Consider the following 20,020-nt stretch of genomic DNA (forward strand, 5'->3'; position numbering starts at 1 on the left):
TCAATCCAATTGGAGCACAATAATTACCCACTAAACCACCAGGCGCCCAAATTTGGTTATATGGTTACCACCCAGCGTAGTAAATGGTTTCCTGGTGTACAGGAAACCATTTGGCTTGTCACTCAGTGTAGAGTTACCCACAGGCAGAAGGAAGAGGAAAGAATGAAGGAATGAAAGACAGAAGAGGGAGTGCAAAGTCACCCGTAGGCAGAAAGATGAGGAAAGAATGAAGGAAAGAAAGACAGAAGATGGAAGGAAAGAAGGATGGAGGAGAGGACAGGGCAGACACCCGAGAGCAGCACAACATTGAGTGAGTGGATGGTGAGCGTCCCCACCTACCACAACAAGTTTCTTCCTTTTTTTTATGATTTCCGCCCAACTACCATCTTTGAATTTTTAGCCAAACTTGAACAGAATGTATAGAAACACTAACAAAGAAGTTTCCATTGCCACCTGTTTTGTCATGTACAGTGACATAATACTCATTATGTGATCACTTGGCATGTCCTTGGAATTCCCTATAATGCATACAGATGCATTTAACTGCCCAGTGCACAGCTGCACAGAACGTGGAAATTGGTGTCCTTCATGGAACTGACAGGATCAAAATATAACCCCAGGATGGAGCACTGGACCTCAACTCCTTGTAGAGCACAGACTATTCATTGCTGGCAGACATGCAACTTGCATGCATGGCTGGCCAGAGCTGGGTAAATATAAAAACACTCTGGATGCATGGTGAGCATTTCTGTAGTGTCCAGTGAATAATTCTGTGACCTGCACTGTACAGTATAGCAGAGACTTGCTGTGTGCACATGGTACCCAGACAGCCCTGAAAGTCAAGGTACAGGAAACCTACCTGAGGTGCTTCTGCTCAAAGAGTGAACGATTTGACAGCTATGGGGGAAGGTCATCATTCCCTATGAGGCATTGCAATTGAAGATTGGTAGTAAATGCACTTAATCTTTGGCTTAGTGAATCTGACATGTTGACTCCAGTCACTTATTCTAATGTGTGCATGGCATTGAAAAGAGCATAATGCCACTGCCAAGGTTGCTGCCACAGAGAGAGAAATGGGAGAAATGGAGTTCCCCCGAGCTAAGCCCTGTATTGGACTATATAACCCCGCTAGGGTTACAGGAGGGAGCTACCCCTCCCGGCACGGCAGCCCAGGCGAGGCTCGAACTTGCAATCCCCCGATCACAAGTCCAGCGTGCTACCACTGTGCTACCATGCCCCCCAGCCACAGAGAGAGAGAGAATTTTGATTAATAAGATTTTTTTTTTTCCCCAGTCCATGTGAAAATTTTATAGGTTTGCTTTGGCAGAAGGATTGACTAAGATTTTTCCACCCTTGTTAGGTGTACTGGCTTTGTTGTTGTTGTTGCTGCTGTATTGTTGGACAGCTTAGGATAAATATTTCAGGGTGAATGGATAAAACAGTACAGTGCTAACAGTTGTGTAGTATTGTCAGATGGTTTGCCTAATTGTTTTAATGCAATTGATATCAAAAGATTTTGTGTTCTGCCTTACAGAAACTACTCCCATGCAGTCTCAAGGCACCAATGTAGAAGAGAATGACAGCTTCACAAGATTGTTTCCAGAGAGAAAAGAACGGTGGCAAAATCTGCTGTCATACTGGCTTTTAGGCCTGACAAACAACTTTGCCTATGTAGTGATGCTCTCAGCTGCACATGACATACTCTCTAGTGACTTCAGTGTTGAAAGTGTAAGTGTCATGCTACCTGGTAATATTTTGGAACCATATATGCATTACTCTTCTGACCATGAAGGGGCTCTCTCCATTTGAGCAAAGGGCACTCTACAATACATGTGTAAGAGGTTATGCTGTATGGAAGTGAGACTTGGCCTGTGAAGGAAAAGGATACATGCAGATGAGAATATATTGAAATGAGGAGGTTTAGATGAATGAGTTAGTCATCATTGAGTTATAGAACTGAGAATAATGTGCCACGAGAGAATTTGATATAAGAGTTGTTAGAAGAGTGATGCAAACTGGTAGGTTAAGGTGGTGTTGGATATGTTGCTAGGAAGGAGGAAAGTGACTGACTGAGGAGGGTCATAAGTGCTCTGTCCTGGACCCATTGCTGTTTATTGTGACACTGGAGGTACTGTCAAGAGAATTTAGAAGTGTGCTATCTTGGGAGTTTTATATGTATGTGATTTAGTTTTGATTGCTGAAGGCATGCAAAAGGCTAGAGAGGAAGTAGAGGTAGAGAGGTGGGATGTATGCAGAGATTAAAAGTTAATACTGTACTGGTAAATCAAATGTTGTGGTTGGTAGGTGTGATGCCAGTAAATAAGCAAGGTGCATAGCCTTGTGCAGTGTATAAAGAGGAGTTGGGAGGACTCCTGTACTGTATGCAACTTGTATGGAGGAATATATGACAAGAGATGGCATCCCTGATTTTTCCTAGTGATTTGATAGTCATTGGATTGCCTCCAGCTGATAGGAAATGTAAAGTGCATAAGTGTGCATATTTGTGTCTAGGACCTGGAGTCAGGATTCTGGAGACTTGAATGGAATTGCTTGTTTAATGGGCAGACTCTTGCTAGTTCTCCTTCCTCAGTTTTTTCTTACTCCTTGGACCATATCTCACTCGAACCTTTGGTGTGAAAAGAGGTCAGAATGAAGATGATGATGATGATAAAATGGTGTGGGGATAGCAAGAATGATAGTACAGGTTAAGTGCCTTGGACTAGGAAAAAGAGCTTTAGTTTATTGACAATAGTTTAGTCATGTAGTCTCAACCCCGTGAATCCAATGACATGCTGTTTATTTTGTTAACTTTAGACACATTTCTTTAGTTTATCAGAGATTTTCTTCGGTCTGGAGTTCTTAACCATAAACTTCACTAGTCTGTTGAGTTTGATAATCCTTCTTTAAGTTCTTTAAAATAATGAGAAAGTAACCTAGATAATACATCACTGAATTGGAAGGGTTAAGAGCTCACAGACTCATGGACTCCTGTACAGTCAGTTCTCAAGTAAAGTCTAGGATTTGTGCAGTGAAAATGCTAATGTAGGTGAAACTAGTTTGAAGAGTGCTTCTGGTGGATGACAGAGATAAAACACACACACACACACACACACACACACACACACACACACACACACACACACACACACACACACACACACACACACACACACACACACACACACACACACACACACACACACACACACTTTATAATGAATCACAAACATCTTTATGTGAGAAAAAAAAAAAAAAATTATCAGTAACCTAATGGTCTGTATCTCTAGCCAGACACCACAGTCACTAAAGGAATGGCCATTTGTCTTTGGGTTAGTTGTTTTGTACAGAGGGGCACTAACCCTCCACCAACTCACTTGCTGACACGTATGGAACACTCATGGGTTGGGTATATGGTAACCACCGAGCATTGTAAAGGGTTTCATGGCTTACAGGAAACCATTAGGCTTGTCACTTAATGTAACGCCACTTAAAAAGAAAAGAAAAGTAATAAAAAATTCTGGGAAAGATGGGAGAAATAGGAAGAGGGGAGGTCAGACACAGGAAAAGAATGATAAAAGCGAAGGAAGAAGTAGACAGCAGTGCAGTACATCAAGTGAGTGGGTGTTGGTTGCCACCATCTACCACTAATGGTAACTTAACCACTCCTTGGCTGCCAGCATTGAACGACACTTTATCGGAGCATGACCGGTGACGTAGATGCAGCATTACCTGTAAAAAACTGCGAACAGTTTTGGGAAGGAAAGAAGGTCTGGGAGATGTTGACACTGACCTATACTAGCCTCTAAACCATGCAAACGGTCAGTATATCTTGTGAATCAGTCATGAGTGGATGTCAGTCTTATGGTTCCCTCAAGTGTTAGTATAAATAAGAATAGGAGGGTGGGTGGTGGCGACCATCATCCACTCACTTGATGTAGTGCTGCCTACTTCTTCCTTAGCCTTTATAATTTTTTTTCTGTGCCTGCCCTCCTCTCTTCCTATTTCTCCCATCTTTCCTGTCACTTCTTATTGCTTTTCTTTACAGGTGGCTTTACATTGAATGACAAGCCAAATGGTTTCCTGTAAGCCAAGAAACCATTTACAACGCTGGGTGGTAACCATATAACCAAACCATTCGTGATCCCTATGTGTCAACAAGTGGGTTCGTGGAGGGTTAGTGCCCCTCTCTGTAAAACAAATAACTCAAAGTCAAATGGCCACCCCTTATGGGATTGTGACGTATGGCAATAGATAAATAGATAGATAGAAGAAAGCAAGAAAGTCAAGAAAAGAAAGAAAGTGTGTTTCCCAGACAGTGACTGTTTCTCAATGTTGCGTTTTACTTGGGAAGGGAGGGGAGAGGGACAAGCATCCTTCCCGTTACCTCGCTTGCCCCACTGTACAAACCCCAACCCTACAGTGTAAAATGTAGTACAGTAGAACCTCCCTCATTCGGACTATATGGGGGGAAGGGTTGTCCGAATTAGCAGATTGTCTGGACCATCAGGGTAATCTCCAGTTCATACCAAAAACTATCTACGTATGGTATGTTTGTTAATTATTAACATATGTGGCATATGTCAACCCTATGTAACTGCAAAAGATGAAAGGATACTAAAATAACCAAACTAATCATGTACGATAGTTTTGTATTGCATAATTTACAGGTAAGGCCATGACAAGAAACTAGCCTTCATTTTAAATTGTAGTAAGTGACTAAGGCCCATGTAGGCAAAAAAATAAATTAATTAATTAACTGTAATATTTGGAATAAAAATAAAACTTATGTAGGCAAAAAATACATTGTCATCTTTGGCATATTGATAACGCCTATATGGGCAAGAAGCTAATGTTTGATGTACAAGTAAAGCACATTAAGTACAAAAAATAACCTACAGTAATCACTGAACACTGCAAAATATTCTGACCCATTTTTGTGTAAGCAAACTCCTCCTTTTAACACCTTTATTCATTGCAGAAGCTACACTTGCATTAAGGGGCACGGTAAGGAGGATTAACTTTTGAAATACAGCGTAAAAATATAAATGGTTGGTGAACTAGTTGATGGAACGAATGCTAGCGTGGGTTTAAACAGGCGCCCATGTTGCGACCTAGCGTGATCCGAGACGAAACAAATGACGATTGCTTTCCGCGCCGATACTGAAAATGACTTTAGAATTACTTTCAACATATTTTTGGAGCTTATTATTTTTAAATTTTGTCCGAATTAACAGAAATCTGGATTAAAGGGGTCCGGACCAAAGAGGTTCTACTGTATATATATATTTTTTTACACATTTGTGTCATTTATTGTACTGTTTTCCTCAATTTTTTTTTATTTGTAGGAAAAATATTCATATTCATTGTTTATTGTACTTACAGCTACAACTTACAGCCTCAACCACCACTTGTCCCTTCCCTCCCAGTCCACCGTGCTTATCTCTGGCCTTATCATTTTTTTGACCACGTGGGTTGCCCCTATATGGCTGCACCGATTATCTTTCTCCTCTCTTTCCTTCTCCTCTTTTTCATAAAAACCACCCAGAGTTAAAAAAAAAGAACTCTATACAGGAATAAACATTATAAACATAAAAAAAGAGGGAAAACATTCATAATTATGATATTTTAATTTATAAGTATGTATATTATGTACAGTGCTGAATTTTTTTCACTTTACATATTTCTTGTTCTGCACAAGCGTTTCAGCAACATATGAGGTGTTCTTGTGGTGAATATGTGGATGTAAAACCATCCCCTCCCTTCCCTTCACACTAATTCCCTTGTATCGAATCTTGGCCGAGACAGTCCAGCCTACACACATACAACAGCACCCATGAGCTTGAAACAGACTGAAAATAATATCCTTCTTCTCTCGTTCCACTCAAATTATGACACCCATAGTAAGAAAAAATAACTCCATACAGGAATAAACATTATAAACATTTTAAAAAAAAGGAAAACACTCATAATTATAATACAGTATTTTTATATGTAAAGTATCGTACACATATTATTTACAGACTTTGTTCATTTTATATATTTCTTGTTTTGCACAAGCATTTTGGCAACGTATGAGATATTCTTGTGGTGAGTATATGGTTGTAAAACCTTCCCTTCCCCTCACACTAATTCTCTCATGCAAGGTGCTATTCATGAGTCGTATCAAATTTTAGATGCTGCATTTCGGCCTGTATGCTCAAAGGAGAACCCTTATCTAGTTAGAGTCTAAAAATTTCATCTTTTGCCTCTCTTTGGACACAAACCAAACCACCCAGACAACAGACATAACTCGATACTTGCGTAAACACAATAAACACCAAAACATGAAAAAAAAAAATTATATATATATATATATATATATTTTTTTTTAATGAAATCTCCCATAATATGTACTGATTATGTAGTAATACATGTCGTCCCCTACCTATGAATGGGTTACATTCCGAGAAAGTGCACGTAAGTCGATTTTTACATAAGTAAAAAACTACACTTATTCAGCTGAACATGATAACCTAGCCAAGCCTACCAAGCCTTTTAAACATGCTTAGAACACTTACATTAGTTTATAGTTGGGCAAAATCATTAACACAAAGCCTGTTTATAGTAAAGTGTTGATTACCTCATGTAATTTATTGAATATTTTACTGAAAGTACAGATTCATAAAGTTAAACATTTGGAAGTTGACCGTATGTAAGTAGGGGACGATCTGTACACATATCTAGTTATTTCAGCCACTTTTAGCACCATTTAAATTTTCAGGGGGTAAAAATTTGGATATTTCTTAGTGTGATGATTTTTCACTCTGCTTAGTTTTCACCTGCATGTATGTCAGTTATTTGAAAAAAAAATTTCATGTTTCATTGCAAAGCACAGGATGGGTCTAGGAAGCTAAAAATTGCATTGCCAGGTGTGCATGATGTTTCTCTTCAGTTTGACCAAAAAAAAAAAAAAAAAAAAAAAAAAATTGAAACTTGGAAAATTGATGCTGGGGCCTGCCTATGGATCCCAACGAATTCCATTGGCTCGGCCACAGAGAGATTAATAGTGAAACAGCTTTAAATGACAACTAACTGCATTTGCAATTGTGTGCTGCAGCAGGATGAGACACTGAGCAGTGGGAGCAATGGCAACACCAGTAACCCTCGGGACTGTAATACTCTCAGCACTGGCACCGTCTTGCTGGCTGATATCATCCCTTCTCTCATTGTCAAGCTCCTGGCTCCATTCTTCGCCCTAGTAGTGCAGTGAGTTTCCCGTACTGTATTTTTTTTTAAATTTTCCATCTGACATGTTTTGTTTTCTGCCAGAATGCCAGCTTGGCTGACAAGCTACAGTAGGAGAGGAAAATTGTTTTATTGCTTCCTGTTTGCTCTTCCCATTTAGAGAGAGAGAAAGAGAGAGAGAGACAGAGACAGACAGACAGACAGACAGATAGTCCTGTAAATTCCAGAATTTCAGTACATAAGCTCATGATATCCAGAAAGAGGATACATTAGTCTTACAATGCTATATCAGCATTTCACTGGACATTTATGAGGTTGTTGCTGTTAATAACATATTTCCTACGAGTGCATCAGGAAATGCCACCATATGTCGGCATATATCTTCCTCATGCAGTCAGAAGAACACAAACATCCCTTACATGTTTTCTCTTGTGTTGACTCGGTACAGTATCTGTTGTCCACACCAGTCTTCCATTGTTTCACACACATTATGCATAGATAATTTTTCCTCTGTGCTGGCAGCCATTGTGTGTATTATGTCTTAACTTCTTTGTCGATCTGAATTGTTTGTTTGCTTAAACTTGCATACATCTGGTGTGGTCATGTATAAGGGCTGTGTCTGAGCACATGTCAGAAGTGTGGGGTATCCTTGCTACAGGGAGAAGGAAGAATGAAATGGAGAGCAAAGTGTGGTGAGATACTCTAATCACTTCAATCTGCCAACTTTATTTATTTTATTTCTGTTGCCTCCAAGTAATTTATTGAAATTAGGAAGGACCTCTAATAGTAAGAGGCTAATTAAAGTTATATCTAGCCGTTTGTGTTTAAATAGTCTCTCCATGGAATTAAGTAGTTTGGAAGTAGCAGAGAATAAAGTGAATAATAATCCCACAGGACTGTAAAAGTTCAGTGTTCAGTGTAAATGATGGTATGTTGAGTGAACAACAATTTGAGACAGAACAAGCCCCATCCTCTTCATCACCATCATTGTCATCGCCATCATCATCATCATCATGATATCATCGCCGTCATCATCATCATCATCGTTGCCGTCGTCATCGTCATCATCATTGTTGTTGTGTCATTATTGCCATCATTGTATAGTTGTAGGTGGTACTGCTCACCATCCACTCATTCAGTGTAGTGCTGCATTCAGGTGACTGCCCTTTCCTCTCTTCCTTCCTTCTTGCCTTACTTCCTCTTCTGTCTTTCTTTCCTTCTTTCTTTCTTTCCTCTTCCTTCTGTCCATGGGTGATGCCACACTGAATGACAAGCCAAATGGTTTTCTGTACACCAGGATACCATTTACTATGCTGAGCGGTAACCATATAACCAAACTATGACGGCTGGTGGTTCAGTGGGTAATTAAGGTGCTCCAACTGGATTGAGCCTATGTAGGTTTATATCCAAGGGGTGGTTGGGGTTTATTGCTCACGTATTGCCACTCAGGGATGTGTGAGGCATGCTACTCTCATCTTAAATATCAGGACCAACTTGCCAAGCCCCGGGCTCCTACGCTTCTCATGGCGCAACACAGGATTAGATAATGTATGTATGTGTGTTATCTGTCTGTCTCTCTGTTTATTTATCTATCTATATATCTGTTTGTCTGTCTTGAGAAGGTCCAGAAAAATACCATGCCTTGGATTAGGTATTATTGCCAGCTTAATATTCTCAACTCATTTACAGTACTGTACTTGTTCAAATGGAAGAATTATACTCACATACTAAAACTCTCTCTTATGAAGATACAATAGTTTGAGTGGATATTCTTCCATTTATAGAATTCATAGCATAGGAATCAAACACAATACTGTACTTGTTTCTTTCATCCTTTGGTAAGTTTAAAAGTCATAATAGAACCAGTGCTGTACAGTAAACTCCCAGTTATCTTGCATAATAGAGCCAAAGGCCTGCCGGATACTGTCAGAATGCTGGACTGTGCAAAGATCCCCCCTAGGAGCCCCTAAGCCCATAACCCTATACCACTTATCCACTGTCTTACCCCTACAAAATGCTTTAAAACATCAAAAAACAGCTAATAGACATTCCTAATAATAAAATACTTTAATGTACTGTTAAATACAATTCTGTTTCATGTTGAAGATGGAGATGATATCAAAGTTTCCCCAGCCGGGAGATCCGTTATCTTCCACTCGGCAATACTGCATAAACACAGGCATTGTAATACCTGCACCAAACACATGTTCTGCATTACACAGCACTAAAGGAGGGGATTACTGATAACCATACCATGCCATTACAATAATAATGTTTTGGAAGAGGCTTTGAGTGCAATGTAGACTCGTTTTTATATCAGCACCATAGTGGCGACAGAATACAGTGGAGAGTGAGAGAACATCCACCTACCTGCTGCCAGCCAGTGAAAAATCTGCATTAGAATTCACCCTCCCCTACCTTAGCCAGTCAATATTCTTCTGCTCCATACCACTGCATCATCCCTCTGTACTCACCACCAACACCCTGTGAGCTGCAAGGCCCATCAACCATCAATTCTCCCTCCCTCTCTCAACACTCCACCACTTTCATATTACAGTACAGTATAACCCCATTCTTTTGTGTTATTCTTTATTTTCTTTTTTTGCGATTATGGCTGGATGTTTGATGACAACAACTGTCTCATGCCGGATAATAATGTTCTTTTAGCCAGAAGAAAGGGTCCATCATGCCAGATAATATTAAAGATATTATGCTTACTGTAGGACAGCATTTTAATTCAGCCATCAGCTACGCTGGATAATATCGGATCCCGGACAATGCAACACCAGGTACCCGGGAGTTTACTGTATATTGATTAATTTCATCCATTCAGTGACGTGTTATTTTAGTTTATTCTTGTATCTTCAAATGGTTTTATTCAGCTTGATGTCTTGCATAGAAGGGGTTAGGAAAGGCTTCATCAAACCACTTAAGTGTAAAGTCACCACTAAGCTGAATAAAATTGTCTGATAGTGGCAAGAACAAATGTTATCAGATTCAAATGGTTAATTAAATACATGTAATTTAGTCTGATAGGATTCATATAATAGTTCAGTTGGCCATTGTTTTATATCATGTCAATAAAATTGTGATGAATTAACTCCTTTCTTCACATAAAGGTGCTTGTTGCTTGTGATTCATTGTAAAGTTGTTTGAAGATGGTTATTAGTATTTTTTTTGTGCTTTGATCCCACAGTCGCAAACCAAAAGCATATCTTACTTTGTTTCACTTATTTTGAATTGAAGTAGCTTCTCATTGCACACCTTTTAGTCTATGACATCATGAATCCAGATGATGCCCTTCAGAGTACATTATTACTACTGCCAAGTGATTTTATTCAGCATAGAAAAGTCCTCTTCTATTGAACAGGTTTGTTAAAACTGTACAGTATTTAACACCTTCTGTTTGAAAAGTCTGCCCTATGCTGAATAAAGATATCAGGAAGTGGCAGAATTTAAATGTAGAAGATGTTCTAAGACTCAGTGGGTTAGATGATGACTGCATATTCTTTATTTACAGCCTACGTGTCAGCATAGTGGTGTGGCTTTGCTCAGTAGCCTTCCTGCTGGTTGGGCTGGCCACCAGTAAGAGTATGGCAATAATTGGAGTCATGTGTGCTTCTGCTGCTGCTGGCCTCGGTGAAACAACATTCCTTGCATACTCTGCAAATTTCCATAGGTAAGTAGATGTAGTGCTGACTACTTCTTCCTTAGCCTTTATCATTCTTTTTCTGTGCCTGCCCTCCTCTCTTCCTATTTCTCCCATCTTTCCTGTCACTTCGTATTTCTTTTCATTCCTTTACAGGTGGTTTTACTTTGAGTGACAAGCCAAATGGTTTCCTGTAAGCCAAGAAACCATTTACATCGCTGGGTGGTAATCATATAACCAAACCATACGTGCTCCCTACATGTCAACAAGTGAGTTGGTGGAAGGTTAGTGCCCCTCCCCATAAAACAAATAACTCAGAGTTAAATGGCCACCCCTTACGGGATTATGGCGTCTGGCAGTAGGTAGTAGAAGTAGTAGCAGCCAGCTGTGTGTTATCTTCTTTTGAAGTGTAGAGGCCTGAGGCTAGGCAATGTAGTTCATTACATGGAAGAGTAAATAACCAACCTACTACCCTTAATGGCATTTTATGATTAAACATCTCCAGTCATCTCTTTGGTATAAAATTTTTGGAAACCTGTCATTCTGGCTGGCATTCTAACCACTAGACTGTTTGCATATTTTTATTTCTGGTGTATGTATCTTACCCATGCAATGTATGCAGTGAGACTGATGATGATTTTTCAGAGGAAAGGTGAATATTATACTGTATTAGTGGCACATCAGAACAGACAGTCCTTGTAGTATGTTAGATTGTGTTGTATAATATCACAACGATTATCATACAGCAGGCTCTGTAGACTAAGGTGAAACTGGCAGATTAGCTCTATAGGTAGCAATGGAACTTTAATAGGTAATTTTTTTTTTCTCCTTTGTACTTGGCCCCTTGAATTTGGTAACTTAATCTTATTTCTCTAACCACTAAGTGATTTTATACAGCTTGGAGTGGACCTGTAATAGCAAAAGGATTAATGAAGGCTGGGTCTAACCTCAGCAGATGGTAAATCTGTTCCTAAAGCTGAATAAAATCATCCATAATAACACTAAAATTGTCATCAAAATTAATGGGTTATTGTAACTGGTATTTTAAAATAATTTTTGTATCTGAACATAATACTGTACTAAACAAGAACATAAAAAATGCAACATTTAATTTCATTATATTAGTGACACAACTGTCACGAGTTGGCGCGATTAAGTATTTGAATGAACTCATGACATTAACTTTGGTGGGAAACCGTGAATTCTAGTGGAATCCCAGTATTTATCACTCAGTTTAACTGCCACGTATAGTGTTTTTCAGGACATTTTTCACTATTTCATAAGTGATCGTCCTTGTGCGCGATGTTAGCACCTTCGCTGAGTGAATTGCGGGTGTGTATTGCTCACACTTGTTGGCTGTTAGCAAGTATGGCCACGACACTCGCCTCTTTTTCCCACAATTTGAATCAGTCAAGATTTGAGCACCGTGGAAGCAGGTAGTGTGTGTGACAGCGTCCTTCCTCAGCAACGACGCCTAGTTCCCGCCGCCGCCGTTGAATTCCCACCTAGCGTGATTGGCGAGAGGCTCAGCGTGTGCAGCGTCCTTCCTCAGCAACGATGCCCAGTCATCCGCTTTGTCCACTTTTCTGACCAGTATTTCTTTTCGTTTTTTCCTAGGTTTAAGAGTTAGCTTTTGAGTGAGCGAGTGAGTGCGATCTCCTTATTTTGAATTCATTTTGAAATGTAACATAAATTTATTTCATTGTAATCAATAAATTTAACAGTTCTTTTTCTTGAGCTTAACCCTTCCACCGCGGGCTTGTTTTGCTTTGACTTGCGGCTCCCGCGGGCATATTCGCGCTCCGACAGACTCTCTAAAAATATTTGCCAAAAATCAATTATTAGTCCTAGATTATTAAAATCACATATACTTATGACACATACCTTCAGCTTTCTCCTTGGGTGTTTGTTGAGCCTTCGTCGAGTACCGTAGGACTTGTGGAGACCTCTGAAGTTGGGTAACGAACTCTCCACTTTACACTTCCCGACAACTCGTAATATGATTACCACAGCCTGATATTATCACTAGAAACACTAATCTATGATTCTCAAATACTGTAGTTTGGAATCCATACTCCCCCAAAAAAACACTGTGAAAGCAATGAAAATTACAAGGGCGTATGACCATCCCACTTCCGATCGTTCGCCGCTAGTTTTGTCTATTATTTATAAAAACACTCACAGTTTATATTTCTGTTACTATATAACACTTATATATATCTTCAGTCTTTATCCATAAGTTTCCTTCAGTAATAGTAGTTTATTGTCACTGTGGGGATTCAATTTCTTTCAGTAAAATACGTAGCACTCACTTTCTCGTCCTGTATACTAGCATTGAGAGTGAATGTCACTTTCACCTTCACTCTCATAACTCATAGTATTCATACATGCTAGAGTGAAACTTTCACTTTCATTACTCCTAGGGTATATACTCATATTCTTATAATACTGCTCATTTACATTTCTATTTACGTTCTCTATTTTATTTATGTTATTTAAATTTCTATTTTATTTACACTGTGTTATGCACTGTCACTTGAAGTAACTTATAAAACTATTTTCCACTGTTCACGTATATTTACATTCATTACTTTCACTTGCTGTTTACACATTATTTACACATTATTTACAGTTCCACTTGCACTGTTTTACTCAATAGAAAGATCGTAGTCACTCTTTTATCAATTGTCAGCCCTTTACCTCTTTCCACACGAGGTTTAGTATGGGGTAAAGGTCACAGGGCCCTTTGCATGGGGGTGAAAAGTGGCTGAAGTTAGCAGGAGCAAACAGACGTACCTTCACATTGGAAGATGACAGTGAACTGATAGGGGTGGGCTGGGGTGGCCTACCTAGGGAAATGCATTACTGCCAACGTCAGCCTCTTGACAGCTGCTAATATATAGCAGTGAAATGATTGGCAGGAAATCTAGAAAATACATTTTAAATTAGGTAGTTCCAGGTGAATGTAAATATCACTTAGGCTTCTCCCTTCCCTCCTTATATGTATATTTATTACGAAAATAGATTATATAGCATATTTCAAGGGGAAATAAAGAGCGAAAATTAGCGAACGAGTGCACGTGAGGTGTTGTCAGGTGATAATTAGCCAATTCCAGGTGAATGGCACTATCGCTTACCTTATTTCTTTTTTGTATATATTATTTGGTATAAGAATAGGGCATAGGGCTTATTTCAATGGATGAAATCAGTGGAAAATTCCAGGGAAGATTTACTTAGCGTAGAATACAGTGTGGTGGCCTGCAATAATTAGGTTGTTCCAGGTGAGTGTAAATATCACTTAGGCTTCTCCCTTCCTTCTTATATATATTTTTATCACGAAAATAGATTGTACAGCATATTTCAAGGGGAAATAAACAGCAAAAATTAGCGAACGAGTGCACGTGAGGTGTTGTCAGGTGATAATTAGCCAATTCTAGGTGTATGGCACTCTCACTTACCTTATTTCTTTCTTGTGTGTATTATTTGGTATAAGAATAGGGCATAGGGCTTATTTCAATGGATGAAATCAGTGAAAAATTCCAGGGAAGATTTACTTAGCGTAGCACGGCCGGGCAGGCTAGAGGATAGGGTAATGGAGGGGGGATAGGGAGGGGAGTCAAGAACGGGGAGAAATGGCTAAATTGTCAACAATGGATGAGAGTACAGATGAGATTAGGAGTGCTGACTAGTGTTGGACATTGGCAGTACTGATAGATGATACAAGCCACCACTTGAAAGCCCGGGTGAATTCAAAATAACACAGAATCACAAAAGTGACGCCCCGCGGTATGATCACTTGCTCACAAGCGTCATGAAAGTGATGCCCCGCGGTTAAGGAGTTAATGTAATGTAAACTCATGTTTTATTTTCTATATTAAGCTTATTTCACTTATATCTCCTAGTTTGCATAAACGCTTTCATTATTCACAACTGGTACTTAGGCCAGTCCTTTTTATTAACTTAAATCCGTTGTGCCATCTAGGAGTTAATTGTACCAGCAAGAACCTGTTTATCATTAATAGCATTAGTTATTGATTGTCAGGGGTGGAGTCACTTTCTCCAGAGGCCAACAGCACTAATAAACAGCACGTGTGAATAATTAGTCTCTGCTGTGTACTGTTGAGAAAGTTTATAAATTCTCGGCCTTAGAGAATCGGCGAAGTAAGCCGGCATAAAGTAATCATTGCTTGATTTTCACAAGACAATTCATTGTCCTGTTCTCAAGTATTATTGAATAATATTCTTTAATATTGCATATTCATAAAAACCCTGTGACAACAACAAGTAATATACAGAGTAGTCCATTTACTTTGCATCCTAATTCTAGTGTGTACTGGGAACAGCTCTTTTCACCATTACCAGTATCCACCCTGCATCATTATCTACTTCCCATAACCCTTTTGATACTTTATAATATGTACCTTTCTCATCTGTTGGTTGCTTGATTGATGAACAGTTCCACAAAGGAATCATAATGTCTCTGCTCCTCACACCAGCAGACTGGGCCATCCCTGCAACACATCAGATAGAAAGATGGCATACACAGACCATCCTTAATGCCATAGGTTGTACAAGTGCTTGTGGGCCCTTCGGGCCCTGTCGCACTTGCTCCTGCAGAGGGCACTCACGTTGCGTGCTCGCTTTCTCATGCATCGCACTTGTTTCCTCGTGCTCCACATGCGCGTTGCAATCATTTCAGGTAATCCGAGTCACGTTTATGTGCTGTTCTAGTCTAATGTTGTCACTATTGGCTGTCAAGGCGACATCAATAGCTATCAATCTATTGCCAGACACCATAATCCCGTAAAGGGTGGCCATTTGACACTGAGTTAGTTGTTTTACAGGGAGGGGCACCAACCCTCCACCAACCCACTTGTTGACACGTAGGGAGCACGTATGGTACATCAATATAAAGGCATCAAAAACTCTACGGTGAACACAACCCTAATTTCAGGCAGTCATGCCGGGAGCGGCATTTTTCGATCAAGCTTTGATCGCTCAGTGAATATAGTAAAAGTTTTTCAATCATGATGGGACCAAGTTTTTTCACATCAGTGAATTTTTTGTGATTTTTGTGCCAATTTTGGTGCGATTTGAATGTGTAGTTTCGGCTGCCCAAAATACACACACACACACAGCTAGTGCTATAGTATATTAGATTGTGGTGAAGCTAGGGAGACTTTCTTGTACATCTTCCTTAACTCTTTATTTTGCTTATTAGCACCTATTATTTTTTTTGTTATTTTTGTCATTCTTATATAAACACAGAGTAGCTTGCAAAGTTTACATACAAGAATGTATTAAAGTATCAGATGGAAAAATAAACTGTTAAGGAAGAGGTGCTAGGGACTCTCCTTACTCAGTGAAAATGCACTTCCATGACTTTCAGTGTATTTGCACAGGAATGTGGTATCAACTTGGTCCTCTGGCACTGGAGGAGCAGGTGTATTTGGTGCTCTAAGTTATGCTGGCCTCACCACTGCAGGACTCTCTCCTCGCTCCTCTGTGTTGCTCATGTTACTGATTCCAGCACTTATGAGCATCAGGTACAGAAAAAAAAAAAAAAAAAAAAAATCAGTCTTATTATTGTACTGTACTTTTTTTGAGGTGTAGGGTCCCCAGGCTAGGCTACCATAGCTCAGTACATTTAAGGGTAGATGACCAGCCTATTGCCCATGGTGGATTACAGTACAAAATTAAAAACCCCAGTCACCCCAAGGGAAGCATGCCAGTGCTTAGCCATCATTCCAAGTAGGGTGGTACAGTAAAAGTCCTATTATTCGGCAGCTGATTGTTCGGTAGATCCAACATTTCGGCAGTTTTGAGAAATAGTCCCATTTACGAAAATCATTGATTGTTCGGCAATGTCCGGAATCATCTCGGCAGTCTAGGAGGTGTTATCTGTGGCTTGTAGGCCTAATGTTTCATTACACTTTTGTATGTTCACTAATTTCTATATTTTTATTCAGATTCAGGTATAGTACTGTATTGATTACAATATTGCACAGTATCATACAGTACAGTAACCACCCCCACCAAATTAGCGAGGGTTACGTTCCAAGCCCCCACGCTAATTCTTGAAATTCTTTCATTCTTGATGCCTTCCTGAAAATGACACTTACTGGTAATTGAGTAGCCCATGAACCACTGACACTGCAATGCATTACCCATAAATATATGGTGCTTGTTAAATCAGTTCCCCGTTGTTTTTAGCTGTACGGCTGTGACAGCTCTAGTATTTTTATTCCTCAGCATAATGGTGGAAGGGACTGTCCTGTTTAACTGAACCTAACCTAACTGAGTTTAACTACCTAATAATTTAACCAGACCTAACCTAACCTAACCTAAAGTCAGAAAAATACTTAAAAATGAACTGGAGGAATATGAATTGCTAAGGTCTCTCTGATGAAAGTTAAACGTACATTTAGTGCTCATTCTTTTGTTTGTTTTTGTGCTTAACGTGAAAGAGAGAGCATTGATGCAAACAGTAATATATCCCATTAACCCCTTAATAACCTCCGGCACTGAACAACCTTTTACAGTACCGATGACAGTGATGTTAAGTTAGTGTGAGCTATAAAGAACACTGAACAATTATGGGAAGGGAACGAAGGTCACTGGTATGTTTACATGATTACGCTGCGATTCCAAGCAATTAGACGGTCGGTTACTCTCAGATGTTTTCACCCATTTGGTAAATACGCCGTAACTTTATCAATCTTTCCGTGACTCATAGCGAATCATAGCATGGGTTTAGGAAGCTAAATAACACATTGCTAGGTGAGCCAGACGATTATCTTCACATCTTTAAGAAAAATAAATTGATTTCAGAAGAATGGAAGAACTTTACTCTACGTACTCAGAGAGGGATTTAATTTCTTCCATTTTCTTATAAGATGTGAAGATAATCGTCTGGCGCACCTAGAAATGTGTTATTTAGCTTCCTAAACCCATGCTATGATTCGCTATGATTGACTGGAGAATTGATAAAGTTACGGTGCATTTACCAAATGGGCGAAAACATCTGAGATTAACTGACCCCCTGACTGCTTGGAATCGTAGCGTAGAGTCGTGTAAACATACCAGTGACCTTCGTTCCATTCCCATGATTGTTCACAGTTTTTCCATAGCTCACTAACTCGACATCGGTACTGTAAAGGGTTGTTCAATGTCGGAGGTTATTAAGGGGTTCATGGAATACATTACTGTTTCCATCAGTACTCTCCTTTCACATGTAAAAAAAAACGAACAAAAGAGTGAGTGCTAAATGTAAGTTATAACTTTCATCAGAAAGACCTTACCAATTCATATTCCTTCACTTTATTTTATGCAATTTTCCGACTATTTTATTTTGTTTAGAAAAAGTACTGTATACAGTACTCACTCTAAACATATTTGTAATAATATAAGTAGTGATGAGTTCACCAATACAAGTGATGTACTGAGCTGGTAGGTAATATTTCGTATCATTTCGGCCATCCAGGAAGTGTTATCTGACTTGTATGCCTAAGGTGTCATTACACTTGTATATGTTCACTAATTTATATATATATATATATTTCAGATTCAAGTATAGTACTGTATTGATTGCAGTATTGTACAGTATACAGTACTCTCTCCAAACACAGTTGTAATACCATAAGTGGTGATGACAGTGTTCACCAATATATTTAAGGTACTGAGTGGGTAGGTTTTTGATTATTCGGCAAATCAGTTTCTCGGCATCATCCTGGTCCCATAGATGCCGAATAATGGGACTTGTACTGTATAGTCTTTACACCACTAGGCACAGTAACAGTTATAACTCTGCCAGTCAGTATTCTTAATGTATCATGTAGTGGAGCATAGGAAGAGTTGATATTAACACCCAAGTATTGTAGTGACATATAAAGGTGTTTGTGAAGCCATCAGGTTCAGGTGGGACTGCTGGTTCTCATTGAATGGACTGCCCATTTCATGCCCATAATAATAAGCAAAAAAAGGAAAAAAAAAAAAAAAGAAAGTATGGTGGAGATGCCTTGGACTGTATTACTACTGTGGTGGAAGAATATTTGTATAACATCTTAAAAATGCTGAAAATAAGAACCAGCCCTGTCAATGAAACTTGTGGCAATTGCACTTCTAGAAGTGCACTTGAAGTAAATGCATCATTTGCAATATACTGAGAAAATAAAAATGTGAGTACCAAAACTCAATGTAATCCTCATACAGCTGCCATCCCCAGACCTCTATTTCATATTTAGGCCTTCATTTTGCCAGCCACTTTCCTTCTCTTTTCCATTCAGCTTTCTACTTCCATTGCACAGAATATTTCTCTTGTCACTTCTTCTAAGTACTTGAACTCATTCACTAACTTAAATTTCTTTCCATTTACCTTAACATATGAACAACCATCTTATGTACAGTCGTATGTACATTTACATTCAAGGCATGATGCTCACATACATAGCAAAATTTTGTATCAGAGTGCAGAGTTCTTATTTACTATTAGCTATGAGCACAGCATCATCAGCATACATTGGACTTGAAATACTGCATCCTACACCATTCACATCTCCTATCCCTCTCTCCATTGGACTTGAAATACTGCACCCTACACCATTCACTTCTCCTACCCTTCTCTCCTTAAGTCATGCTTTTACTTGTCTCATAACCCTATCCACAGATACATTACAATGTATTAGACTGCCGTGAGAGATCACATATACTTTTCTTATTCTTACTCCATGCATAGCCAACGAAGTGGGTTTTCTGTAGGAGCAAGGTAATTTTGTAGGCACCGAGTTTAACCATCCATTCCTGACCTTATATCTCACCAGGCGAGGCCGCTTACTGCAACAACAGCACGACTCGTGGTCTTAGATAATGGTTAGCAGGGGTTCCCACTAACCACATGAATTATGGGAACATGTCATTGGGTGCTCATTTCAAAGAGTGGATAAGGTATTAATTATTCCAGAGGAAGGTCTCATGTCATGTAAGGCATTATAACTGGGACCAAAAAGTAATGCACCCACTTCTCAGCTGTCTGACTCTGGGATACCTTCTTCCATCACCACATATACAGTATAACCTGTGTGTTGTTGAAAACAGCTGGCAACCATTTCCCTAGAGTGCCTTCAACTCTTGCTCACACTGAATGAATGT

The 20,020-nt window shown here is 39.3% G+C and overlaps 1 protein-coding gene across 1 annotated transcript in view; it reads left to right on the plus strand.

The window, feature by feature from the left end:
* The window catches only part of LOC145396874 (battenin-like), an 83,442-nt gene that overhangs the window by 8,245 nt on the left and 55,177 nt on the right, over nt 1-20,020 (plus strand). The window contains exons 2-5 of the mRNA XM_080270161.1: nt 1,535-1,728; nt 7,097-7,245; nt 10,745-10,903; nt 16,276-16,419. Coding sequence (XP_080126287.1) covers nt 1,535-1,728; nt 7,097-7,245; nt 10,745-10,903; nt 16,276-16,419 — 646 coding nt within the window. The remainder of the gene's footprint in view (nt 1-1,534; nt 1,729-7,096; nt 7,246-10,744; nt 10,904-16,275; nt 16,420-20,020) is intronic.

This window comes from Coenobita brevimanus, chromosome 39 (genome assembly GCF_032717465.1).
Source record: "Coenobita brevimanus isolate Jiangsu-jjx chromosome 39, ASM3271746v2, whole genome shotgun sequence".
Lineage (NCBI taxonomy): Eukaryota > Metazoa > Arthropoda > Malacostraca > Decapoda > Coenobitidae > Coenobita > Coenobita brevimanus.